The sequence below is a fragment of the Chiloscyllium plagiosum genome, unplaced genomic scaffold (genome assembly GCF_037043375.1).
Source record: "Chiloscyllium plagiosum isolate Xiang-an unplaced genomic scaffold, Cpla_swu_hap1 HiC_scaffold_23, whole genome shotgun sequence".
In the NCBI taxonomy this organism is placed as follows: domain Eukaryota; kingdom Metazoa; phylum Chordata; class Chondrichthyes; order Orectolobiformes; family Hemiscylliidae; genus Chiloscyllium; species Chiloscyllium plagiosum.
In genome coordinates, this window is record NW_028270161.1 from 30,151,672 (window position 1) to 30,179,367 (window position 27,696).

The 27,696-nt window shown below is 41.0% G+C and overlaps 2 protein-coding genes across 6 annotated transcripts in view; both read right to left on the reverse strand.

The window, feature by feature from the left end:
• The window catches only part of sema3c (sema domain, immunoglobulin domain (Ig), short basic domain, secreted, (semaphorin) 3C), a 171,881-nt gene extending 157,924 nt beyond the window's left edge, over nucleotides 1–13,957 (reverse strand). The window contains exon 1 of the mRNA XM_043713776.2: nucleotides 13,575–13,957. The gene's annotated coding sequence lies outside the window, so the exon portion shown is untranslated. The remainder of the gene's footprint in view (nucleotides 1–13,574) is intronic.
• Nucleotides 13,958–24,425: 10,468 nt separating this feature from the next.
• LOC148145859 (endogenous retrovirus group 3 member 1 Env polyprotein-like) overlaps nucleotides 24,426–27,696 on the reverse strand; it is a 37,868-nt gene continuing 34,597 nt past the window's right edge. For all 5 annotated transcript variants that reach the window (XM_087999527.1, XM_087999528.1, XM_087999526.1 and 2 more), the window contains one exon: nucleotides 24,426–27,425. In XM_087999527.1, coding sequence (XP_087855653.1) covers nucleotides 25,283–27,184 — 1,902 coding nt within the window. In that variant the 5' untranslated portion in view covers nucleotides 27,185–27,425 and the 3' untranslated portion in view covers nucleotides 24,426–25,282. The remainder of the gene's footprint in view (nucleotides 27,426–27,696) is intronic.

Below are 27,696 nucleotides of genomic sequence, written 5' to 3' on the forward strand. Positions count from 1 at the left end.
GCATTCCATACCCTTACTACTCTCTGAGTAAAGAAACTACCTCTGACATCTGTCTTATACCTATCTCCCCTCACTTTAAAGTTGTGTCCCCTTGTGTTTGCCGTCCCCATACTTGGAAAAAGGCTCTCCCTGTCCACCCTATCTAACCCTCTGATTATCTTGTATGTCTCTATTAAGTCACCTCTCAACCTTCTTCTCTCTAATGAGAACAGCCTCAAGGCCCTCAGCCTTTCCTTGTAAGTCATTCCTTCCATACCAGGCAACATCCTAGTAAATCTCCTCTGCACCCTTTCCAAAGCTTCCACATCCTTCTTATAATACGGTGACCAGAAATGTGCACAATACTCTAAGTGTGGCCGTACCAGAGCTTTGTACAGCTGCAGCATAACCTCCTGGTTCTGGAACTCAATCCCTCTATTAAAAAAGGCCAAAACACTGTATGCCTTCTTAACAACCCTGTCAATCTGGGTGGCAACTTTCAGGGATCTGTGTACATGGACACCGAGATCTCTCTGCTCATCTGCACTCCCAAGAATCCTACCAGTACATTGCATTCCAATTACTCTGTCCAAAGTGTATCACATCACACTTGTCCACAGTAAACTCCATTTGCCTCCTCTCAGCCCAGCTCTGCATCCTATCTATGTCTCTCTGCAACCCACTACATCCTTCGTCACTATCCACAACTCCTCCGACCTTAGTGTCATCTGCAAATTTACTAACCCACCCTTCTAAGCCCTCATTCAGGTCATTTATAAAAATGACGAACAGCAGTGGACCCAACACCGACCCTTGTGGTATGCTGCTAGTAACTGGACACCAAGATGTACATATTCCATCAACTACAACCCTCTGTTTTCTTTCAGCAAGCCAATTTCTGATCCAAACTGCTATGTCTCCCACAATCACATTCCTCCATATTTTGTATAATAGCCTACTGTGGGGAACCTTATCGAACGCCTTGCTGAAATCCATATATATCACATCAACCGATTTACTCTCATCTACCTGTTTGGTCACTTTGTCAAAAAAGTCAATAAGATTCCTTAGGCACGACCTACCCTTCACAAAACCGTGCTCACTGTCCCTGATCAGATTATTCTTTTCTAGATGGTTATAAATCTTATAACCTTTTCCAATACTTTGCCAACAACTGAAGTGAGGCTCACTGGTCTGTAATTACCAGGGTTGGCTCTACTACCCTTTTTGAACAAGGGAGCCACATTTGCTATCCTCCAATCCTCTGGCACTATTCCTGTAGACAATGATGATTTGAAGATCAATGCCATCTCTTCCCTTGCTTCCCAGAGGATCCTAGGATAGATCCCATCCGGCCCAGGGGACTTGTCTATTTTCACACTCTGCAGTATTTCTAATACCTCTTCCTTGCGAACCTCAATCTCTTTGAGTCTAGATGCAAGTATCTCTTTATCTTCCTTGCCAACATTTTCATTTTCTATAGTGAACACTGTCGAAAAATATTTATTTAGTGCTTCCCCTATCTGCTCTGACTCCACACACAACTTCCCACTATTATCCTTGATTGGCCTAATTTAACTCTCGTTCCCTAATTTAACTCTCATCATTCTTTTATTCCTGATATACCTATGTAAAGCCTTAAGGTTAACTCTGATCCGATCCGCCAACAACTTCTCATGTCTCCTCCTGGCTCTTCTGAGCTCTCTTTTTAGGTCTTTCCTGACTTCCTTGTAACCCTCAAGCGCCCTAACTGAGTTTTCACATTTTGTCCTAACATAAGCCTTCTTCTTCTTGACCAGGGATTCTACTTCCTTAGTAAATCACGGCTCATGCGTTCTATATCTTCCTCCCTGCCTGACAGGTACATACTTATCTAAGACACACAGGAGCTTTTCCTTCAATAAGCTCCACATTTTTAATGTGCTCATCCCCTACAGTTTCCTTCCCCATTCTATGCTTCCTAAATCTTTCCTAATTGCATCGTAATTTCCCTCCCCCCCAGCTGTAACTCTTGCTCGGTGGAGTACACCTATCCCTTTCCATCACTAAAGTAAACCTGACAGAATTGTGATTGCTGTCTCCAAAGTGCTCACCTACTTCCAAATCTAACACATGGCCAGGCTCATTACCCAGTACTAAATCTAAGTACTGGGTTCACCCCTGGTATGCCTGTCTACATAATGTGTCAGAAAGCTCTCCTGCACACATTGGACAAAAATTGACCCATCTATAGTACTCGTACTGTAGTGATCCCAGTCAATATTTGGATAGTTGAAGTCCCCCATGACAACTACCCTGCCTCTCTCACTCCTATCGAGAATCATCTTTGCCATCCTTTCCTCTACATCTCTGGGACTATTCGGAGGCCTATAGAAAACTCCCAGCATGGTGACTTCTCCTTTCCTGTTTCTAACCTCAGCCCATACTACCTCAGTTAACGAGTCCCCAAACATCCTTTCTACAACTGTAATATTGTCCCTAATCAACAATGCCACACCTCCTCCTCTTTTACCATCTTCTCTGTTCTTACTGAAACATCTGAATCCCGGAACCTGCAACAGCCATTCCTGTACCTGCTCTATCCATGTCTCCGTAATGGCCACAACATCCAAGTCCCAGATACCAACCCACGCTTCCAGTTCACCCACTTTATTTCGGATACTCCTCGCGTTGAAGTACACACACTTCAATCCAGGTGCTCGCTTGCCAGTGTCAGATACTTGATTTTGGAACTCCCTACTCTCATCCTCTTCTGAACCTGTCCTACAATTTTGGTTCCCACCCCCCTGCTGTATTAGTTTAAATCCACCTTAATAGCTTTAGCAAATTTCCTACCCAGGATATTGGCACCCCTCTGGTTTAGATGAAGACCATCCTGCTTGTAGAGGTCCCACCTACCCCAGAAAGAGCTCCAATTATCCAAAAACCTGAAACCCTCCCTCCTGCACCATCCCTGTAGCCACATGTTCAACTCATTCTCTCCCTATTTCTCACCTCACTAGCACGTGGCACGGGCAGCAAACCAGAGAAAACAACTCTGTTTGTCCTAGCTCTAAGCTTCCATTCTAGCTCGCTGAATTTCTGCCTCAAGTCCCCATCTCTCTTCTGACCTATGTTGTTGGTGCCAATGTGGACCACGACTTGGGCTGCTCTCCCTCCCCCCGAAGGATCCCAAAACTCGATCAGAGACATCACGGACCCATGCCAAGGATCTGCAGATGTTTTTACCCTGGGGGCGTACTGTGTGAAGCCCATAGTTAGCACTGCCTCCCAGTCTTTCCTGCCCTCTATCACTGAGATTTTTTGACTTTGTCCAACTTAGTCCAACACTGGCACCTCCACTTCATTGAGATTTTAGAAAACAGTACAGGGAGATTCTGGTGAAGCCACCAACTCTGGATAAGCTGACTAAGGCTGTCAAATCTTGCACTACAAGCAGAGCTTTTGGAAGCAATAGTACCCGTGGAGTTGTATTAGACTCTGTAACAGGATTGAGAATGTGGTGCTGGAAAAGCACAGTAGGTCAGGCAGCATCTGATGAGTAGGAGAATTGATGTTTCGGGCAAAAGCCCGTCATCATCCTGAAATGTTGATTCTCCTGCTCCTTGGATGCTGCCTGACCTGCTGTGCTTTTCCAGCACCACACTCTCGACTCTGATCTCCAGCATCTGCAGCCCTCACTTTCTCCATCTGTGACAGGGTGCCTAGACCTGATGGAAGTGTATGACAGTTGTGCTTCTGGTTGGTAACATGCTAGAAACAGTGAGGAAGGGATCATCCCCCTTCTCTACAAGTGAAAAGGAGAGAGGGAGGACATTATAAAATGGTGACCCATTTTACTGTTGAATATTTTTATAATTTCCTATCCACCCTGACCTGATCTGCTCCATAATGAGCAAAAAGATCTCAGATAACCTCATGCTACTCAGGGATATGATTACCTGTGGGTATCGGGACAGTGGTGGGGGGGTGGATACCTAGCTCATCAGCTAGGACCAGGAGAAGACCTTTAACACAATGTTGCCCATCTACATGATGAATACACATTCTCCAAAAGTGTTTGATGAAGGAATCTGAAATTGGATCCAACTGCTATACACAATCATCCAGAGAACAGTTTTCAATGGGTGAGAATTGGCGAGCTTCCCAAACAAATCTGGAGTTGGCTCAGCCTCTCTCGACCTGGTTTTGTTTGTGTCTTGTATCAAACCTTTGACTGAGTCCTTCTGGAAGGGGATGGGGAATAACAGGGGTGACAATCCCAGATAGTGAAGGGACTCAGCTCAAAGCATCCTCAGAGATGGTCCACTTCACTGTCTTCAGCTCCGATCCATTGTCAGAGACATAGACTGGGTAGTGGTGAGAAAGGCTTTCCTCATCACTTCCTTCACAATGCTGTTCAGGTGGAATACAGTGTGGAAGAGACCTCACCACCTCCATTTGGAATGTTTCTTTGCAAAGAAGATCTGAGAAAAGATCCAGTGGTTTAGCTGGTTCATCCTGAGTAACTCCCAGATGCAGTATTCAGCATTCTGTGAGTTTGCTGAAAAGCCTGTTGGTCTTCCAATGAAAAGAGCTGACAATGATCGAGTGTTGCACATTGATACGCTCTAAGTCCAGGAGCACATATAATCTCGTTGAAGAATTAGGGAATGGTATTTTGTAGAATGCTTGCTTCTGTTGGCAATAGCGCAATTCCAGTGGGGATCGGTTTGTGCACTTTATTCTGCTCAGACGCGGATGTGTGCGCTGAAATCTCTGTGCCGTTCAACACATGCACTGATGGTCTTGCCGTTCTGTGCATGCGCAGTGTCAGTGCCAGAGTTTGTGTTGTTCTGCGCATGCACCGATGTCAGCTTTCTGAGAGAGGTAATGTACAGAGAGCAGCTTCCTTACATATGTACTGTGTTAAATTTACATTTGTTTTGTTAATAAATATGATTTCAACCTTCATTCAGTCTGAGCTATACTTTGCGTTAGACTTTTGGGTGATTTTTGAGTGATCATGAGTGATATGTTTTGGTGGTCTGTCCCAACCCCACTTTTCCCATCGGCCACATCATTTCTAATAAGCAATTTTCTATGAAGTGAGGTTTCACTGGAACACAACTATGGCGTTATAGGAGAACTACCTGTATTAGAACCGGCACATCATGTAGGTGGAGGCAGATACTATAGCAACTTTAAGAGGCATTTTGATAAATTTATGAATAGGCAGGGAATAGAGGGATGTGGACTGCATTGACGCAAAAGGTTTTTATTTTAGAAAGACGTCATGTGTTGGAGTCTTGGTGGGCTGAAGGGCCTGGACTATGCCATATTGTTCATTTTCCTTTTGTAGTAAAATAAAAATTAGACGAAGCAGATTCTTTTTGCACTTCATATAATATCAGGTTCAAATTTATAATTTTTTTGAGCAACTTATACATTTGGAATGAAAGACTTTTGTGTCATTCTGCATAATTGGTGATTCAATGTAGTCTCATAAACACAGGTATATTTATTTTCCTCTCTGACTCTAATGTGGGAGCTTACCAAGGCTAGCCCATCCCACCAACAGTATCATTAACCAGGTGAATCTCTGGCATTTGAATGCTAGTAAATGTTGTCATGAAAAGTAATGCACATTCTTTAATGTCTTATGAGAAATCCTCATCAAATCTTAGATAACTTTCACTTCAAACTGTCCAGGAAAAGCAGTTTACAGCTGTCAAGCTGCAGTTTTGTGAGCCACAGAATCACAACTTCAAAGGTTTTTGTGTATAATAGCATTGTCATACAATTTAGCTGCAAAATACCTAGGATATCCAGGATTGGCTGTTACATGGACTGTCAAAGTGTGTGTGGTGCTTCAATTTACAATTTTGGCAAGTCTACTTCAAGGACAATGATTTCCTCCTCAGTACAATTGACATGAATGAAGGAAGATCAAACTTTTGATGAGGTGATCATAGCCAGAGTTGTGCAAAGTAACAGTATCGAGGGAGTAGGAGACAATAGAGCTGTAGATTTTCTCAAGTAATGTGCAAATACCAGCCAATGGTTGTAGCTTGCACCCACTCCCATATGCACATCCGTATGCGTTATAACATGTAACTATCATTTAAAAATGCAAGCTCTGTTTAAAGTTGCCATTTGGACATACAGTAGCTGTGTACTGTTTGCTACTTTTCTATCTTTTGATGTTGGAAATAGTACTCTGCTTGGAAGGATAGGCATAGCAACAAAGGACAAGTCCTGTTCCCTCTCACTGATATTTGCAAGCACAATTCTGCACAAATCCCAGATCATGTAGGGCATATAGGTTATTTGATTTTAGAGTAGAATAAATGGTTGGCACAATATCAAGAGCTGAAAGGCCTGTCCTGTGCTGTACTGTTCTATGTTCTACGTAGTTGGTATGCTTAACATATAGCTGATGCAAAAAAAACTGTATACAGGTAGAAGAGGAGAAGAAAGCTGTTAACAACAAAAGATCCACTAGATTCTGAGAACAGCAGAGTATAAGTGGTTTTATTGATCTCACTGTGCTTGTCAAAAGAGATCAAAAAGCTGGTTGGATTGATAAATAGGCAGGTACTTCACGAATCTGTGGTGGTTACTTTGGCTGATAACATTAATAATCCCTAGACTAGACTTAAAGGAGGAGAAGCCAAAAATGTTGCACAGACCAGGTAACAGATGGAACAGATTGACATGTAGTTTCCTGCTGACCCTGCCTTTAGGAGGCAATTATTCCTCGCCATTGTCAAGTAGGTGTGGCAGATGCAGGTAGAGTTCATGAGATCATGACAAATGAAATCTACTCAGTTTTGGCAATCAGAGGTTGTCTTTAATCCAGTTACACCTAATTTATAAAATAATGGGAATTTGTTGCTTGAAAGTACCAGTCAGCATGAAGATCATAATGACTTGCCAAGCAGTACTGGACTTGGTCATTTCCAGTTAGATAGTGTTAGATAATATGGTGCACCTTGAAATAGGATGAATAAAGCTATGAGAAAAACTTAACAAAGACTGTCTTTTTAAATTTTCATTATGAGCAAGCTTCTCATGTAAATCATCGAAGTCAGTTTTTCTGTGACACTGATTATGCATCTGCTTCTTACGAACATACAAGTTAAGACCAGGAGCTTTTTAGCATGCTCTGATTTCAATAAGATCATAGCACTTGCTGTACCGATGATACTGATGTAGCATAGTGTCATGTGGCAATACATACACCCTCTTCTTTGACTGATCAGTGCTGGCTATCATAGCAAGTCACCTAAGTTTCTGTCTGCACTAATAAGCAAGAAGCAAGAAGATGGGATACTTGCCTTTATCAGATGAGGCATTGAATTTAATTACAAGGAGTGAATGCTGGGACCATGTACAATGTTGGTTAGACCACAGCTAAAGTATTGTGTGCGGCTTTGGAATCCACATTATCGGAGAGATGCGATTGCACTGGAGAGGGTGCAAAGATTCACCAGGATGTTGCCTGGGCTGGAGAGTCTTGGTTATAAAGAGAGATTAGATAGACTGGGGTTGTTTCCCTTGGAGCATAGAAGACTTGGGTGACCATGTTTGAGATGTATAAGATTATAAAGGGCACAGATAGAATGGACAGGAAGGATCAATGACCAGAAGGATTGATGTTAAGTAAGGGACAGGTCTTTCAGAGGGGATGTGAGGAATTGTTCTTCACTCAGACAGTGGTGGGAATATGGAACTTACTGCCGATGAAGGTGGTTGGAACAGAAACCCTCATAACATATAAGAAGTATTTAGATGTACACTTATCATGCCAAAGGCATACAAGGCTATGGGTCAAGTACTACAATATGGGATTAGAAAGCTAGATGATTGTTTCTGACTGGCACAGATTTGATGGGTTGAAGGGCCTTTTTATGTACAGTAGGCCTTTAAAACTCTATCATAGTTGATCTGTTTGTGTTTTGAATTCCACATCTTGTCACATTGCATAAATATTTCTCACAGTCTGATGAGATAAATAAAGGAAAACCCAATTCAAAGTTATTCATTAAGAAAGCCAATATCCCATTAAATTGTGATTTACCAGGTGCATCCCTATAAATTAAAACAAATATTCATAGGATGAGGGCATCCTATGTGGCTTGACCAGCCTTTATTGCCCGTCCCTAATTGCCTAGCGAATAATTAAGATTCAACCACATTATTGTGGGTCTAGACCATTTAGACCAGATCAGGCAGTTTCCTTCTTTCAAAGGCATTAGTGAACCAGATGGGGTTTTCCCCAACAATTGATAACAGCTTCATGGTCATCATTAGACTCTTCATTCCAGGTTTTCATTGAATTCAAATTTCACCATCTGTCTTGGCAGGATTTGAACCCAGCTCCCCAGAACATTACCTGGGCTTCTGAATGAATTGTCCAGCAATAATACCACAAGGCCATCATCTCCCTCAATGCCAACACAGAATTACATGATCATAACATTAGCTATTAGATGTCACCTAAACTTTACAAGACTCTGAGTTTGTTAAAGACCTTATTAACATGTAAAATATATTATGTTCTTAATCAGCATGAAAATAAATCAAACAGAAAACTGCATAAAAAGAGTGTTGAGCAAACAATGGGTGATCATGTTTAATATGAAACTTCCTGTTTTCTATACACTACAATCTCATGCTAATAAGTGAAACACTGCCCTGAATTCTCATTCTCTTATAAGCGGTTATATCCCTGTATGCCACAGGGTTTATATATGAGTTCTGTGTTATCTGTAGGAGCCAAAAGTTCCAGTACTATGTTGCTTCACGGATTCAACTTGAAAACAATTGTTCCACATATACAATGGTTGTGTGTTGCAGGTTGCTAAATGTTAAATATTGAAAAACCTCACAATGAAGCTATACTGATGATGAATTGGTGCAATAAAAGTGGGATTAAATCTTCAAGGATATACTTTCAAAACAATTATTCAAAACAATTCTTCTGGGAACAGAAATTTAAAAGTGCCTTCACTTTTTATTATTTCAGACAGTGAGCTCAATTTTCAAATTTTATTATTCTTGTCAACATGAAAGGATACTTACAGATTGCTTTGAAGAAATTGAGTAAACCTAATATCTAAGCCTACAATTTGGCCTGAAGGCAAACTATGCGCGAGTGGTTCCTGTTGTGAGATTGGGAAGAAGAAGGAGGTTGCCACAGGATGCTTTAAGTGGGGTTTTGGCCCAGAACCAGCCTGATTGACAGACTTTCAAGCCAGATGCCACATTCAAGACCAAACTGTTCAAGTGGGGAGGCTATCAGAAGTACCAATCTCGGACTATCCTACCATTTTCTATGAGTTCTACTCAGTGAGGCCAGTAAGATGGTGGCCTGGGTTCAGCTGGGAGTGAGTTCCCAACAGTGTTGAGCAGGATTGAAATGGTGATGGAGGGCTTAGAAAGCAGTCAGTGGTATAGTGCTGATTGGAGGGGAGCAAGAACTGATCATAAAAGGAAGCTTATGAATATTTACCTTTTCATTCATTCACGTATGTGTGCATTGATGGCAAGGCCAAAATTAATTACCCACTTCTAATTGCTGTTGAGAAGGTGACAGCGAGCTGTCTGCTATCTCCAATCACTGCAAATCATGTGGTTTAGGGAGCAGCAGAATGCTGTTTTGAAGTGAATTCCATGAATTTGACCCAGTGATGAAGTAATGGGGACATAATTTCAAGTCATGTGCTTTGTGGGGGAGCTTGCACATGAGGGTGTTACAATGCATCTGCTGCCCTTGGTTTTCTTTGTGGTAAAGTTTGCAAGTTTGGAAGATGTTGTTGAAGGCATTTGGTGAGTTAGTGCAGTGTTGGAGGCAGTGAATGTATAAGGGTGATAGATGGAGTACTGATCAGGTGGGCTATCTTGTCCTTGAATAATCTCAGTTAAAAATCACACAACATCAGGTTATAGTCCAACAGGTTTAATTGGAAGCACTAGCTTTCAGAGTGCTGCTCCTTCACCAGGTGACTGTCAACTTCCCGATAAAGGAGCAGTGCTCCGAAAGCTAGTGCTTCCAATTAAACCTGTTGAACTATAACCTGGTGTTGTGTGATTTTTAACTTTGTACATCCCAGTCCAACACCGGCATCTCCAAATCTTGAATAATCTCATCTTCTTGAGTGTGGGAATGCACTCATCTGAGCAAATGGAAAATTTTCCATCACATTCTTCACTTTCGTCATATAGATGGTGGACAGGTTTTGGGGAGGAGGTGAGCTATTCACTGGGGAATTCATAGGCTCAGACCTGCTGTTGTAATTATAGTATTTGTATGGTTGGTCCAATTCAGATTTTGGTGAATGGTAGCCAAAAGAATTTTGATAGTGGGGAATTCAGTGATGGCAAGGTCATTAAATGTCAAAATGAGCTACTTAGATTCTCTCTTGATGAAGAGGGCCATTGTTTGACACTTTATGTGGCATAAATATTACTTGCTGCTTCTCAGACCAAGCCTGGATTTTATTCACGGTCTCCTGCAAATGGCCACAGACTGCTTCAGTATCTGAGGTGTTGTAAATGGTGCTAAACATTGTGAAACTGTCAGCAAACATCTCCAGTTCTTGACCTTATGCTGGAGGGAATGTTTTTGATGAGGCAGCTGAAAGTGGTCAGGTTTAGGAACACTGTCAAGATTAGAGTGGTGCTGGAAAAGCACAGCTGGTCAGGAAGCATCCGAGGAGCAGGAAAATCGACGTTTCGGGCAAAAGCCGTTCATCAGGATTCCTGATGAAGGGCTTTTGCCCAAAATATTGATTTTCCTGCTCCTTGGATGCTGCCTGACCTGCTATGCTTTTCCAGCAACACTCTAATCTTGACTCTGATCTCCAGCATCTACAGTACTCACTTTTGCCTAGGTTTAGGAACACTGTCAAACTCTAATAAGCATGACTGTCTTCCTTTCTGCTAGGTAAGATTCCAACCAGTAGAGAGATTTCCCCCTAATTCCCATTGATATGTTTTGCCAAGGCTCCTTGATGCCACTTAGTTAAATACTGCCTTAATGACACTCTCTTGTTTCCTTTAGAGTTTAGTTCTTTTGTCCATGTTTGGACCAAGACTGTAGTGAGTCACATGCTGTCCTGGCAGAACTCAAACTGAGCATCAGAAAGCTGGTTATTGGTGAGTAAGTGTTGTTTGAAATGTTTTTGACATCTCCCATCATTTTGCTGATTATTAAGTGAAAGCAGAAGGACTGCTAACTACCCAGATTTGATTTGTCTTCCTGATTGTGAGCAGGTCATACACAAGAAATGTTCGGTGTTGTTGGGTGGATGCCAGTGTGGTAGCTGTGCTGGCTAGCTATGAAATAGAAGTCTTGAATACTATTACTCGAATCATATCAGGGTCCATAGCCTTTGTTGTATCAGAGTTGTGAAAATCTGTCATCTGGGATGCTAGTGATATCAAGAGGAGATGAAGTTGAATAATGATGGTACTACAGTGCTGAGCACTGCATTAAAATACTTAGCACAGAGTTTCCACAGAACTCTGGGGAACAAGATTTCAGTAGAACAATCATTATGTCTATGAGACCTTTAATGTCAGATATTAAGTATCTCTGAAAATGCCAAATTATTTCTTCTCTCAGAGAGAAGATTTGATAGGATACACTAAAAACAATTTGAGAAGATACATCATTCTTTTAATTTCTTATCAATAACAAGCAAGGCAACCTATTACCAACACTAGGACACTATTATCATTAGACTGCAAAAGCCACAGAACTAAAACCAAAATATGTGCATTGATCACAATTTACTGTGTTGTCTGCTGTCATTGATGCAGAGGTTAAAACAATTCCATAACCCCAGCTTTCTTTCGTACATCTGCACAGTTTCATCAAGAGGAAAACTAAATAACAATATCTCTATTCAGAGGGCTAAGCAATTTGCACTTAATTTATTTATATATCCTGAAATTCCCTTGGTCCTTCTTCCTTTGTACTGTGAAACACTCATTCGACCTACATTAGTCATTTTCTTTACTCTATGAAATGTTTTCCGGAGGCCCAGTCTCCATTGACTATGACTCATTGAGCACTAAACTCTGAACAATTTTAAAACGTTTTTCAAATTACAGTGAGTGTGGCTACTCACTTCATATTACCACAGAACAGCCTACACCCACATCAAGTTGTTACCTCAAAATAATATTCACCAAATTATGAAGAAACCTGTAGTGCTAACATTTTGAACTGCTCAGAGTAAAATGATGGAGTATTCAGCTGACACCTGTCATATGTGTTTAGGAACTAATGTTTCTTGCAAAACTTACAACTTAATTCTTTATGTTTGAAGAGGTCAGTCAGTACATTAGGCTCTTAATTATTAACCTGTTAGTCATGGCAAAGTACCACAACATTAAATTAACAGAAATAGTTATTAACACAGGTTTAATAAATTGACCTATTAGCTACTAAAACATGAAGAAATTACTCTGTAAGTTAGAAGTTAACAGCAGCCAGTTATCCTAAGTATGGCTATAACATAAAATTCTAACATTCAGGTAGAAAATAAATGATACTCTATTCATCAAGAACATGTGAATCACTCGCTTTTAGATCTGAATTATCACTTTCCCTAATTAGTCATAATAGTTTAATGCTCTGCATTAAGTCAGTTAAACACCCCTGCTCATTTGGTTTAAACTGAGATGAATCTCAAAAAGCACAACAGACGTGAACTGTTCAATCTGTCCACCCAATGGCTCACTTAGCAGCAAAAATATATTCAACCTTGCATTGGTAAGAATGCGAACTTTGATGAACATCAATCCTGTCTATTGATCCAGTGGAAGCTATTTCAAATCCACTAAAGAACAGAGTTTGCTGAGTGAGCAAGACAAATGCAGGTTTAAATTTGAACACTGGTTTTTAAACAACTACATGACTCTTATACATTTACCTTCTCTCCAAGTTTCAAGTCTCATTTGTCAGATAGTGAATTAGTCTCATTGCAAACACAACTAGTCATTACCTGGATGTACTGCCTCTCTTTGGGTCCAAGTAGCTTTCAGAGATTAGACATGGCACTGCACTCCCACTGAATAAGCTCTTCTACCACCTACTGATAACCTTCTTTAAGAGTAACTCATGACAAAAATTTCTTCCTGAGTTGTCTTAATTATTTTGATGATCTCAAACTCATAATGACAATGCAGGAAAATCTGAATGGAAGTTGCAAAAATCTGTACCCTGCAATTAAACTGGAAGATCCTTCTCTGGTGTGTGAATTTACACAAAACAAATTCTGTTTAAGGTTTTTTTTTCTCCTAAGAATATTTGTTGAAAATGCAGCAGTTGATTAGTTTCCTAAACTGGTTAAATTTTATACGGCTACTAACATTCTTGGTTGCTAGGTAGTTGCGCAATCTTTAACAACGTAGTCTGCCTCAAAGTCAGCTTTAAGTCAGCTAAACAGTGAAATCCCACAACAGAAAGAAGCTCTCAGAATGTTAAGATACAGAAAAAAAATCGTCTGTTTAACTCCTGATTCAAAGCCAAGTATAAAATGAGAAAGTTTTACTGGGATAACAAATCAAACTGTACTGCAATTTCAGAAAGATTGCCTTACCTCCCATTCAGCCATGTAATAGCTCCAGCAGCTTTTAGCCCACTGTATCCTATTGTTTCACTTCCCACTGTTTACTGCTTTCCTTAGTTTGGTCAAAAGCATTCCATGACATCATTCATCAGAAAGTCACCCAAGCTGAAGTCGATTATTGAAACTAGAAGCCAGCTCTGAATCAGATCAAGATCCGTTTAAAACTATAGCTTTCGGTGCTAGTTAGTCACCAGCAGTAATCTAATTTCATGTCGAAGGAGGTTTGTCTCCAACCTTGCTGGGTCATGCACAGCTTGACAAAAACAGAACCGGAGGAATTGAAGCTAATGCGATAAAGCGTGACTCTAAATGATCATGCTTATTTCATGAACAGAGAGCAAGCATAAATCCTCTTCCAGTTTCTGTGCTAATATGTCTGTTTGAATCTGCCAGTCTGTGCCAGCATTCCTGTGTGGAGGCAGCAGACACATAGCACACCAATTAAATGAAGCTCACAAAGATATTGTAGCACCAAGATCAAACATTGCAGAATCTTTTAAAATTTAATTTAACCATTTATTGGAACTACCATCAATTGAAGTAAAATAATCTGGCAGTAAGTGAAGCCCATATGAACCCATAAAGGAATGCCACATTTTCAGACATATATATGCTACAGCGCAGCCCAAGTTAAATACAAAGAGCAGCGTTCAGGAAATATTTTAATATACTTGTCTTAGTCACAACTCCAGCATTTCATTGATTTTTTTACATTACATTTTCACTTATTAAAATGATAATAGTACCTTTGAAGCGGATTGGAGACATTTCTATAAGCATATCCCCTTAAGGAAGCACCTATTCGGTAAAAACCCTCATCAAAATTGTAAGGATTGTTAACCCTGACAAATTGTCAACAGCAAAGTTTTTTATGCACTCAAACAACAAATCAGATTACAGGTGATTTATTCTGTAATCTTTTACATTTTATTTATTCAAGGAATCATTTTAGTTATTCTCTTTGTATTGACAACATTAGTGCATATGCTGGTGCACTTACAATGTCCAGGCTTGTTACTTTAGAGCAGAAGAATGCATTATATACAGGCATCATTATTAACTGCTTTCATTATACAGGGCTTCAGTAACAGCTGGTAGCAGGTGACATCAAACCAGTGACATGCCAAAATATTAAATAAATAGAACTATAGGGATGCCCTCCATTTACCCAGCATGACTTTGGCACAGTTACCCATAGGGCAATACTCAACATTCAGACGCTGGCATCTGTTAGTGCAACTCATACATTGTAACACAGTTAGTACCTTGCTCCTATTGTGATCTGTTATTCTGCTTGTGTAAATACAAGAAAACATATACAACAATAAACAAAATTGTCTGCAACATCTACTGGTCACTAGTATTTGGTCCTGCTCTCCCAATTGCTTAAAGGAAAGGATGTTCAATAATTTCTTAAAATGACAACAATTTCCAATGTTTTTGTTGAGTGGGTAGAATTTATTGTTTTTGTAACGTCACTAAATGCCACTGGCACTATCATGTGTGATTCCATGCTGTGTAATGACTGCAACCTCAGTGATGCATTTTGTTTCCTTGATTAATTGCAGATTTTCATACACATTGCTTATGGAGAAGTTGCTGCCAGGCAAACTTGTTTAATACAATATAGCAATGGCATTTGATATTCCTATAACATAGTAGACTTGGTTCACTGATACTTATAACACTAAATGATACTTATAACGCCAATGCAGCACTACATCGTGATATTCAAAAGATTTTGGAAATGTCTAAAATAATTCAGTCCACGAAAATCATTAAAAATCTTGTCTTCAATTGGTTTCTCTATGGAATATTTGCAGACATCCCTAGTTCAGTTCTTTTTACTTCTGAAGCTAATTAAAAATTATTTACCACGAAGAAATAGCAATGATTGATATTTAAGGCTACATATTCATTTGATTGCAGAGTCCATGCTTGCTGAAAAAAATTAACTGGTATATGGGTACCATCATTCTCTAGTCATAATCAAATTAAAGCCACAATATATACTAGGGATTGTAAATCCAATGGGGAATTCAGGAAAAACACTATCAGAGGATTATTCAATGTGGATAGGGGGCCATTCAGTGTATCTAGTCTGCACTGACACCAGACCCCACCTTATCCCCGTATTTCCCATAGTCAACCTAGCCGGCACATCTCTGAACACTAACATGATAATTTAGCTGATTCACCTAACCTGCTCATCATTGGATTGTGGGAGGAAACCAGATTTATCGGTGGAAACCTCCCCACACACAGGGAGAACGTGCAAATTCCACACAGTCAGTCACCCAAGGCTGGAATGGAACTCGGGGCCTGACATTGTGAGGCAGCAATGCTAAGCACTGTGTCACTTTTTACACCTTGAATGGTTAGAATATGGCACTTGAGTATTTAAGTCAAATAGAATTGGTGCGTTTAGGCAAATTGAGATAATTACCATGGAGGGAAAGAAACAAGAGATTCTACTGATAAGGTTAGTTGATGATGAGTTGGGGTGATGCCATCATGGAGTTTAAACACTGATATAGACTGGCTCGGCCAGCAATCTGATTCTGAGCTTTTGGTTCGACATGACTAGACTTTGGAACACCCTGTCTAAACCTCTTGACTTCTCTCTCCTTAAAGCCTATCTCTTAGACCAAGTTTTTGGTCACCAATTTTGATGGCCCTTTCCTTGGCTTGACTGAAAATGTTGTCTGATTATGTTACTGCTTGGCACCATGAGCTGCCTGTGAAAGGTGCTACAGAAATTCAGTCTGTTGTAAAGCATCAATTTCACATGAACAGAAAGATTTATTGTAGAAAGCCTTTCAAAAAGTAATTTTGCCTCGCATTACAGCCTGATATCTGGGCTAGGTTGTCCCTATTGGCACAGGGTGAAACCATGGATATAATTGATGCGTGTAAGAATTTAGAGTTAAATTTTGTAACAAATGTTTCTGATGATGACTTTACCAGATGAACATATTTCCTTGTACTGGCAACATTGCTTGAAGTTCACAGCACAACCAAACGTACACAACCTCAGCATGATTGTTAGAATGGGGCTCTTGTTGAAAACTCACATCAGGAGCACTTTGTGACAAACAGATTTAGCAAAGAAAAATAAACTACTGCTCTCCTAATGGAAAATAAGTACATTGGCTGACTAAACTGTGAAGTCTATAACATCCTAAGAGTTTAATGCATTTCAAGATTTAGTTTTTAAAGTATTTCAGAGCTTTGCATTGGTTTATATACTGTTGCAGTTAAACCCTTTGAATACACCGTGCTTATAACATCACTGTTAGGATTCAGTAAGGAGGGCTGAACTGATTCCTTTCCTTGTATCACATCTTGCATTGGTCACAACAAAGTTGGGATTCTTGGGATGATGTGAATGCCAACTATCTGTGTAAATCCTTCTTCAAATTAACACATGCACATTACTTCCACTACAAAATACATAAAGTTTGGCCATGTGTTATCTTAGAAGGATTTTGGCCAGTTAAATACGGAATAAAAAGAATTATTCACAGATATTTGAAAATGCAGGTTCACCGCCAAGGTCACCGTCCACACATCTCTAGGCACTGGTATACCTTCCAGGATCAGTTATGGCTGGCTGACAGCTCTGCTTCTGGAGAATGTACTGTTAATTGAAAGTTCTCATTTGTGTCGATGAGGCCTTTCCAGTGGGGTTTTAACATGTGCAATTTGGTGAGAGATGTTTCAGAGAAGAGAGTGAGAGGGCAAAGACCATTGATCCGGGCAGGTCAGCCCAGACTCTGACAGTCTGTGCTCAAATCCAACAGGTTTAATACATCCACAAACTGAGGCATGTGACCTCTCTTAGGAAGACTTAGGGACCTCAGCTGAGCAGTTTGTGTTCTTTGCAAATAGAAAAATTTCTTCTGCTGCAGTCAATCATTTTAGATATACAAAATGTTTTTTAAAAAAAGTTCCAAATAAAGAATATGTGTTCAGTCAATGATTTCTAAATGGATGATTCAGATAACACATCTTCATAACAGCACACATTGACATCATGGTCCCAATATTTACGGGAAGACAGGAAGAAGGAGTGACAGCTGTCAGGGAGTCCTGGGAATTATGGAAGTCCTGTTGCATTTAATGACTAGTTTTATTCAAAAATCTTTACTTAATTTTCCACCTGACAAATAGCCAAAAGCAATACTGAAGGGCATAAAAGTGATGGTGGAAATAAAAATAATCCCGGGTAAAGGAGAATCATGAAAGGCTGGAGTGATCTCAAAAGGAAAGCAATTACTGGGCTTGAGCATGGTGAAGAGATCTCAGGGAGAACTTGGCTAATCATGACAAAGGGACAGATGGCTGCATGTTCGTTTAAAGGCTGGAGTGAAATGTACCTTTGACACTTGGCTCACAAGCAACGCTAGCAAAGTGTTTAGCTGCTGGGTTTATTGTATTTATTCAAATATTATAATTAATGGCCTCACTTTATAGAACAGATTACTCAGTCTATCAACCTAAACCCTGCTAAGGATAAGCCAGAAGTTGTCATGCTTATGGAAGATTAGGGCCAGATCATATTTTATCCCCAAGCTCTCTCCTGCTCATAATGGAGGCTGTTAAAATAATTCCCAATAAGTCTGTTGGAACAACACTGATTTTTAATACCAAACCACAATAAATTAAGTGATTACAAATACTGAACTATGGAAATCAATAACAACATTTGATCATCAACTAAATAGCTAGCTGAAACAATAAATAGTAAGTGTATTAGATTTTACTTGATGTACCATACTTTAATTATAAACCTGCTTTGTTTGGTAACTTGGTTTAAAGAGAAACATTACACTTGGACCAAACATATATCTTAATGTTTCATAAGTTTCCAAAGGTCATTTACTTTATGGGTGAATGGTGGCTCAGTGGTTAGCACTGCTGCCTCACAGTGCCAGAGACCCAGGTTTGATTCTAGCCTTGGGTGACTGTCTTTGTGGAGTTTGCATGTTCTTACTGTGTCTGTGTTGGTTTCTGCCAGGTGCTCTGGTTTCCTGCCACCGTCCCAGGATGAACAGGTTAGGTAGATTGACCATGCTGAATTGTGTATGCTGGGTGGATTAGCCATGGTAAATGTGGGATTATGGGGAGAGGGTAGGGGCTGAGTCTGTGTGGGATGCTCTTTGGAGGGTTGGTGCAGGCTTGGTGGGCTTAATGGCCTCTTTTCACACTCAGATTCTATGAGCTGAATCTTCTTAAAATTGGGCTAAGTGTCATTTCTGTGAAGAGTTTTAGACACAACATTAAAATGCTCGCCTCATTCTGCATGTACCATGCCTCCCGAGCACCACTCAGGCATTCAGCAATGATGGAAGTGGTCATCACTGCTATATTTCAATCCAAATCTATTTCAACTGCTGCAAATCGGGATTAGCCCTTCACAGTTTCAGTGTATGACAATATCTAAGAGATATGGCAGATAGAGACATTCTGTTACTCCAGTTCATAGTCAAGGACATGGAAATCCTGGTGGATGGGTGGTGGAGATGAGAGCTGTCCTTTTCCTCAGGACTGTCTAAGGTGATCATGGCACTGAATCCTGCCAATCTGGTTCAACGATGCCACTTCTGTCATTTCCACGGTCTGGAAGAATACCTAGCTATTTGGGAAAAGGCCCAATGACCTTCTGTTCTCCACAAGTGTGTATGGCACCATCTTCTCTCGAGTACCTCATACTAGCTGTAACTCTACTACTGCTCTCAGCTCCAACTAAAGTTCATGATCTACTCCTCTCACTATTGTGTACAGCATCATTCCCCGAATGGTGCTCAGTCACCCCATTAACCTGGAAGATACTCCATCGAAGATAACAGACTGTGGGCCTTCTGCACTTTCTCTGCATCCTGAAGGGATCTTTAGCTGTGACCTCTGCAGACCTGCAAAGTGACTCAAGATAGAGACTTTAAAATGAAGCTCTTAAACGTAAGGCTGGAGCTATATGATTTAACAATATTTATGCTGAAAGAACAGACTAAGTTGAGAGACTAATGCACTGAGAGGAATTGTTATGGACCAGACCAGAACCCCTTCAAAACATTTCAAGAAAGTAGCCCAGACCTTAACTTTGCTGGTTATTTTAAGCAGGAGTAACGCAGATATCCCAGGAGTGACACAGTTGGTCAACCTACATCGTTCTAAACAAAACAGAATTTATTTACAAGATTACCGAATGAAACACAAACAAAAGAGAACAGAATACTGAATAACCTAACTTTTCTGAAAACCCAACAGATTATACTCACCTAATGATGCTCTTCCAAATACTTGCAACAATCCCCATAAACATCCCTTGGCACAAAAGGTAAAATCAAACCCAGGGTCTTACAGGAGAGATTTCAGAGAGAGAAGAGGATCAGCAAGGACCTGGTTCTCTGGGTCCAGCAGCTTTAAAACTGCCTGATGGCTTTCAGTGAACAGCCAGACCAAATTAAACCAGAGAAAAGCTGAGCTGGGAGAACTGGCCACTCCCCTTTCATTGTACAAGTGTTTTCTTTAAACTTGAAAGCCTTTTTCCTGAGGCAGTATCTGTTAGTTATAATCAAATTGGCTCGAAAACTCTTCAAACTTCGACTTTTCAGAGTTTGTATCTTTTACAACCTCTCTGAAAAAAAGCCAAGGACAACATAGCCTTGTTAAAAGAGCAACATCCTGACAGAATGAACATCTTCCAATCGACATTAAACAAAACCCTCTCATCCCAGCTGAAGCAAGTTAAAAACTTAGACTAGAAACCCTTAACCCCATCAAGATTTGTAGTGTTTGGCAGTCTCCAAAATGACTGTCTGCCAGACAGATCCTAGAAGATTACAAAGATTAAAAAAAATAAGTTCCAAGTCATGGATATATGTTCAGTCAATGATTTCTAAATGAATGTTTCAGATAACATATCCTCACTAAAAAAAAAAATTCCTGTGAATATCATCACAAAGTAATTGAAATTATGTGACCAACCTAGCATCTGTGAAGGAGAGTTTCAGCTGCCCTTGCCCTTGAGTCCAGATGGAGACATATGATACAAGAGCTGGAAAAGAAGGGAGTGATGAAGAAAGTAACAGTTCCTATAGACTGGCAGTGTGGTAGCAGAGGAAAACCTGGAAAACTCAGAATGTATACAGAACCAAAGGATCTCAGGCCAGCTTTGAAGAGATCTCCAATTTCAACCACTGCAGAAAGTTTGCCCCACTTTGCCAAAGCATAATCTTTATTCTCTTGATATGAAGGATGATTACTGGCATAGGAAGGTGGGTGAATGTAACAGTTTTCCAACTACGTTCTGGATGTCTTCCAGGAGATATGTATGCTATTTTGGCATTTCCACTGCCCCAGAAGTCTATCAATGTAGACAACGCAATAAAGTCAATGTGGAAGCTGTTGTGCATGATTTGCTAGTCTATGGACGGAAGAAACCATCATGAACCACCATCAGAATCTAAAGCAACTAGTAGAGAGAGCTCACCAGATGGACCAGAAGTTGAAAGTACATATTATGTAATTGGAAATGCCTGAGAGACCAACAGACAGGAAAACAGTGCAATGATTTTTTTTTTAATTTACAAACAATTGGAGAATTCTGAGGAGCAGAGGATTCTAGGTGTTATACACATGCACAGCACAGAATCAAGAAGGCTAATGAATGCTATCCTTTATTATGAGAGGAACTGAACATACAAATAAAGATGCTAAGCTTCAATTATAAAGGACATTGATGAAACCGTATCTCTAACAATGTGTGTAGTTTTGATTTCCTTACTTTAAGAATCATTTAAATGCATTGGATGTAGTTAAAAGAAGGTTTATTGGATTGATACTTGGATGGGAAGATTGTCTTATGAAGATTCATTGGATAGGCTAGGCTTGTTTCCACTGGGGTTTAGATGAGCTAGTGGATATTTGATTGTCATGAAGAAGATGCTGAATCATTTTGACAAGATGGATGTGGTAAGGATGTTTCCTCTTGTGGATCAGTCAGAACTAGGGATACTGTTTTATCACTGAAGTTTCCCTTTCGAACACCAATGAGGAGAATTCATTTCTCTTGCAGAGTTGTGTGAGTGGATTTCTCGGTTTCAGAAGGAGTGGAGGTGGGGGTCATTCAATATCTTTAAGATGGAGAGGAATAGATTCTCATTAGGCAAGGTCATCAAAAGTTATTGAGGAGTAGATTGGAATATGCAAATCAAAACCCACACACAATCCACCATCATCTTGTTATAGAGCCATAGTGACAAACAGCACAGAAACAGATCCTTTGGTCAAATCAGTCCATGCCGACCGTAATCCCAAGCTAAACTAGTCCCACCTGTCTGCACTTGGCCCATATCCCTCGAAACATTTCTTATTCGTGTACTTATCCAAATGTTGATCCCACATATGAACCACTCTGTACAAAAACAAAATGCCCCTCATGTCTTTTTAAAACTTGCATCTCTCACCTTAATATGCCCCCTAGTCTTGAAACCCCCCCCACCCAAGGGAAAAGACACTTTATCTATATTCCTCATGATTTTATAAATCTCTATAAGATCATCGCTCAATCTCTTATGCTCCAGTGAAAGAAGTCCCAGCCTATCCAGCCTCTCCCCATAACTCAAACCCTCCATTCCTGGCAGCATATGTTCTGAACCCTCTCCAGTTTAATAATATTCTTTCTATAACAGGGTGACCAGAACTGGACACAGTATTCCAGAAGAGGCCTCACCAACATTGTACAACCTCAGCATGACAACCCAACTTGTATAGTCAAAGGGTTACTGTATGATGAAAGAGGCTTATGGGGCTGAATTCTGCTTCAATTTCAGATATTTATGTATCTATATTATGCATGCATTTCTTTGTTTTGGTTTTGAAAATGGGAATGTTGACAGAAGTACAATTGTACCCGAAATGTACGAGTTAGCTTGCCATAGTTATATGACCTCTAAGGTTTGTCGTAAGTCCAGTCTATGGTAACCATTGAACACATATCGCTTGTAATGGGAACCATCACTTATTTTGAATAAGACGCAGACTCCGAAAAGTCTAAGTTTGAATGTCTTTAGAGCCAATCTAATTAAAGCTAAAAGATACTGCCTCAGAAAAAAGGCTTTCAAGTTTAAAAAAAACACCTGTACAATGAAAGTGTTTTGAATATGCCTACTGTCAGAATGTTACAGCAGGAGAGAAAAGGGAAAGGTGGAGGGAAAGTAGAAAATGGAGGAGGAAGAGAAGGGGGAAAAGATTAGAGGAAAGAAAACTGAGCAAAAGGTAAGGTGTAGCGAAAGAAGGAGGAGAGGGAGGAAAAAGCTGCAAGGAGGTAAGTGAGAGGTGAAGATGCAAAGCGGAAGTGGTAAAAAAACAAATGTGAGTACAGGAAGTTATTCATTGCATTTGATTTGTATTCCATTGTTTGCACGGAATGAGGCTTTAGACTGTTTCTATAATGGATTGCTATCAGGCAGAGAAACTGAAAATATTGTATAACTTACTTCAAGCAAATAATAGAAGGTCCATTAGTGCTGTAAAAGGAACAAACTAATTTTGGTTGGAGATATTCTGTTTCCCAAATTTATGTTACTATTAAACATCAATGTTATATAAGACAATGGCTTTGAAATTATTAACACTGAAGAAATCAACCTGATGATTTCCTAAGGAATTGGTGAGGTAAGTAGAACAGCTCTGGACCTTAAAGGGAACAAACCTAATTTCCAGGTTTTCTTCAAAGGACAAGAGGGTAACGAGGGAGAGTATAGAACTCCTCAAAAATGAGCAAGGCAGCCTATATGTGGGGCTGCAGGAAATGGGGGAGATACTAAATGAGTATCTTGCATCGTTTACTGTGGAGAACAACATGTGTGAAACCTTCAGAAATGGGATAACGAGAGTCCTTCAATGGTATATTTCTGTTCGGGTGAAAGGAAAAACTGGTAGCTATAGGAAATGCTGGATGACTAGTGAATTTGAGGTTTGGGTTAAGAAAAATAAGGATGAATGTATCAACAGGAGAGATCAAGAGAATGCTTAGAAGAGTATAAAGACAGTAGGACTATATTTAAGAGGGAAATCAAGATGGCAAAAAGGTGACATGAGACATCTTTAGTAAATAGGGTTAGGGATAATCCAAAGGGTTTTATAAATACATTAAGGACAAAAGGGAGAGATAGGACCCCTATAAAATGAGCAAGGCAGCCCATCTGTGGAGCTGCAGGACATGGGGGAGATACTAAACGAGTATTTTGCATCAGTGTTTATTGTGGTGAAGGACAGGGAAGATATAGAATGTTGGGAAATAGATGGTGACATCTTGAAAAATGTCCATATTACAGAGGAGGAGATGATGGATGTCTTGAAATGCATAAAAGTGGATAAATCCCCAGGACCTGATCAGGTGTATCCTGAAACTCTGTAGGAATCTAGGGAAGTGATTACTGGGCCCCTTGCTGAGATATTTGTATCATCAATTGTCACAGTTGAGGTGTTGGAAGACTGGAGGTTAGCTAACGTGGTACCACTATTTAAGAAAGGTGGTAAGGAAAACCCAGGAAATTATAGCCTGGTGAGCCTAACGGTGGTGGTGGGCAAGTTGTTGGAGGTAATCCTGAAGGACAGGACTTACATGTATTTGGAAAGGCAAGGTCTGATCAGGAATAGTCAGCATGGCTTTATGTGTGGGAAATCATGTCTCATGAACTTGATTGAGTTTTTTTAAAGATGTAACAAAGAAGATTGATGAGGACAGAGCAGTGGACATGATCTATATGGACTTCAATAAGGTGTTCGACAAGATTTCCCATGGGAGACCAATTAGCAAAGTTAGATCTCATGGAATACAGGGAGAACTCGTCATTTGGATATAGAACTGGCTTGAACGTAGAAGACAGGAGATGCTGGTGGAGGGTTGCTTTCCAGACTGGAGACCTGTGATCAGTGGAGTGCCATTAGCATCGGTGCTGGGTCCACTGCCTTTCATCATTTATATAAATGTTAGAAACGAAAATCGCTTCTCAATAATCGCTCTAGACAAATTCAGGAAAACAAAGTTTTATTAATAAGTCAAGTCTGCAGAGTTGGGCACCCTTGAAGAAAAGGCGCGCTGAGGCTTACAAAGTCTCCCATTATATACAGTACAAGTCCCTCCTCTCCTTGGCTCTAACAAGCCATGAGGTTCACATTCTTAAAAACATCATTATTCTTATCACAAAGTCTGCAACAAATGTCTCCAGAGTCTCTAAAGTTGTTGTTTTTCTCACCCTGTAGTCTTATCAGTCAAAGACTTCAATCTGTAACAGATGTCTCTCGAGTCGTTTCCCTATCCTGGAGTCTTATCAGTCAAGGACTCATCCTTCCCTGCCTGTGTTAATGGTTTCATCAATCAAGGGCCTGTTTGTTTTTACTCTGCTCACAAATTGTCAGCATTCTGCACAATTTAAACTAGCCTGTTTGTTTTTACTCTGCTCACAAATTGTCAGCATTCTGCACAATTTAAACTATTCTACTTATGAGTATATAAAATATTCTAGAAAAGAAACAAAAGTTTTGTCTTTTATTATAGATCAGTCTGTGGTCCAGGCACATCTTAAAGTTTAAACCGAAATTACCTCTCACAATTCCACCCTTTTCTTTCTTTAAGATGTGCCTGACCAAGATAAGCCCCCCCTCCCTCAAGGGCCAGGGAAATCCTTGGTCTTTCGCAGCAACATCACTTTAAGTTCCCGCGTCCCATGTTGTGGAACCACCACTGCCTGGAGTCGGGAAATATTTTTCTGAATTAAAAACTGAATACAGGGAGTTAGGCAGGGTAATACGAGAAGAAGAATCATGCCTCCCCCAAACACCAGCAACGCCATGCGCCACCAGCTACCACCTAGGAGAGCATCCCACCATCCGATGCCACTAAGAGGACGCCAAGATTGTACTGGCACATGGGCCAATTTCCGAATTTCATCGGAAATTTTCAAAACCGCTTTACCATTATCGTCAATTTCTAGACAGCAGTTTGTCAGGTTAAATTTCCCGCACACACCCCCCTCCGAGGCCAACAGATAATCCAAGGCAAGTCGGTTTTGATATATAGCAGCCCTCATCTGATCCTGCTGCTTAGCCAACATCTCCAGGGCCAGGGCAGTCCGATTAGTAATGACCTCTACGACTGCTTGGAGCCTGATAATTCGATTTAACATATAGATAGGAGTACGGTATCCCCATGATCCGTCCTGTGCCCACGTAGCCGGCCCGTAGTATTCAATAATCCGGGCCGGTGGCCACTCATCCCCCCAATCACCGACTTGGATATCCCTTGGCGACCTACGCAAGGAGTCAAAGAGTTTAACTCCCAAATCATCGCCTTCCTCCCGGGGTAATAGGAAGAATTCAGGTCTTATTAGACCCAGGAAGCATACTCCAGCCCATCCCATGGGCAGTTTGGAATATGCCTGATTACCGCATATCCAAAATAGGCCATCTGGAGCAGGCCCTCCCTGCCTCACAACGTCATCCCACAACTCCTTTACCCCAGGGACGCCCTCATAAGGACCAGGACCACTGCAATTCCAGTATTCGGATTGTTGGCCCCGTGGCAGAGTCTGGACAGGATTATTCCAGCATTGATTCCCCTGACAACCACCGCTCCACACTCTTGTCATGCCATCGGAAGGGTCAGCACTTAGCTCGTAAGAGGAGGAATCAGAACGTAACCGAATGCAATTTTGATGATCTCGGTGTGCAATGTACCAAGCAATATTCTCAGGCCACCATACTCGCGTGGTTGCATCCAATATATTCTGACAGGGGCTAATCCCTACCTTCACGGTCCCCTTGCCTTCAATACAGAACTGGCCCTCAGGGCTGTTTGTCAGTCTCCACCCCTGGCTTTTTCTGTCGTTGTCATGAGTCCAAGTGGTTTGCAGCAATTCCCCTATGTCTAAGCTTTGACCAGTCCACGGCCATTGTTCCGACATATGCGGCCCCCCACAGACCCAGCAATTGCTAACATTTAAAACAGTGGCTATTCTAGAGGTGAGATCAATAAACAGGTTTTGTGTAACATCAGGGAGTTCAATCTTTCCTTCTACCTCTGCGTATACAGATGGCACTTTAGGGAGCACGACCGTTCCCTGACGGTCTTGCTCTTTCCCCAACCCCCGATCAGTGATCTGTATCTTGGTCTCCTTGACTCTGTCAACCTGCTCCCTGAGCAACACGGAGGATAGGTCCCACCTCCCAGTTTTGCTAATACACACCCAGCGGTCATTTATAGGGCATCCATGGATTTTGCCACCGTATCCTGTATTATATACCTGATAATAGGGTCTCCCATCCTCCCAACATTCATGGCGTGCACTCACATCGTAACACCTATCGTCCACATAGGAATGGGACACAAATGATCCCGAATAGATTCGAATCCCAAGTCTTACTGTAGTTCGACATTTGTCACATCTCCCCTCACCCTCCCCCACATACAGGAGTAAACTGATCAATATCCCCACCAATACAGTCCAAGTAGAGTTCATTATTGTTGTCTTTTCAGTTTTACCGACAACGGCTTGTCCCCTTGCTCGCATGTCCAGGTGCTTTCTTCTTCAGGCGGAACAGGCCCCTTTATCCTTGATGCGTGGACCCACCCTTTTTCTTCCGTCCGAACAGCTGCTTCAGTTGTTAACAGAACCAGGAACGGTCCTTCCCACCGCGGCTGGAGCTTTTCGGCCTTCCAGGTCTTAACAAGTATCCAATCTCCGGGCTCCACCTTATGCAGGAGGAAGTCGAGCGGCGGAGTCTGAGCCAGGAGACCTTTCCTCCGGAGTTCTGCAAAAGAACGGGATAAGGCCAGTAAATAGGTTCGGATAAATACATCCCCCCCTTGTAGAGTGGGACATCCATCAACCTTACTCCAATACGGTAATCCGAACAGCATTTCATAGGGGGAAACCCCGACATCCCGGCGAGGTGCCGTACGTATCCTCAATAGGGCAATGGGCAGGCACTTTGGCCAGGGTAACTTAGTTTCTAACATCAGCTTAGTCAATTGGGTCTTGAGCGTGCCATTCATTCTCTCAACTCGGCCCGAACTCTGAGG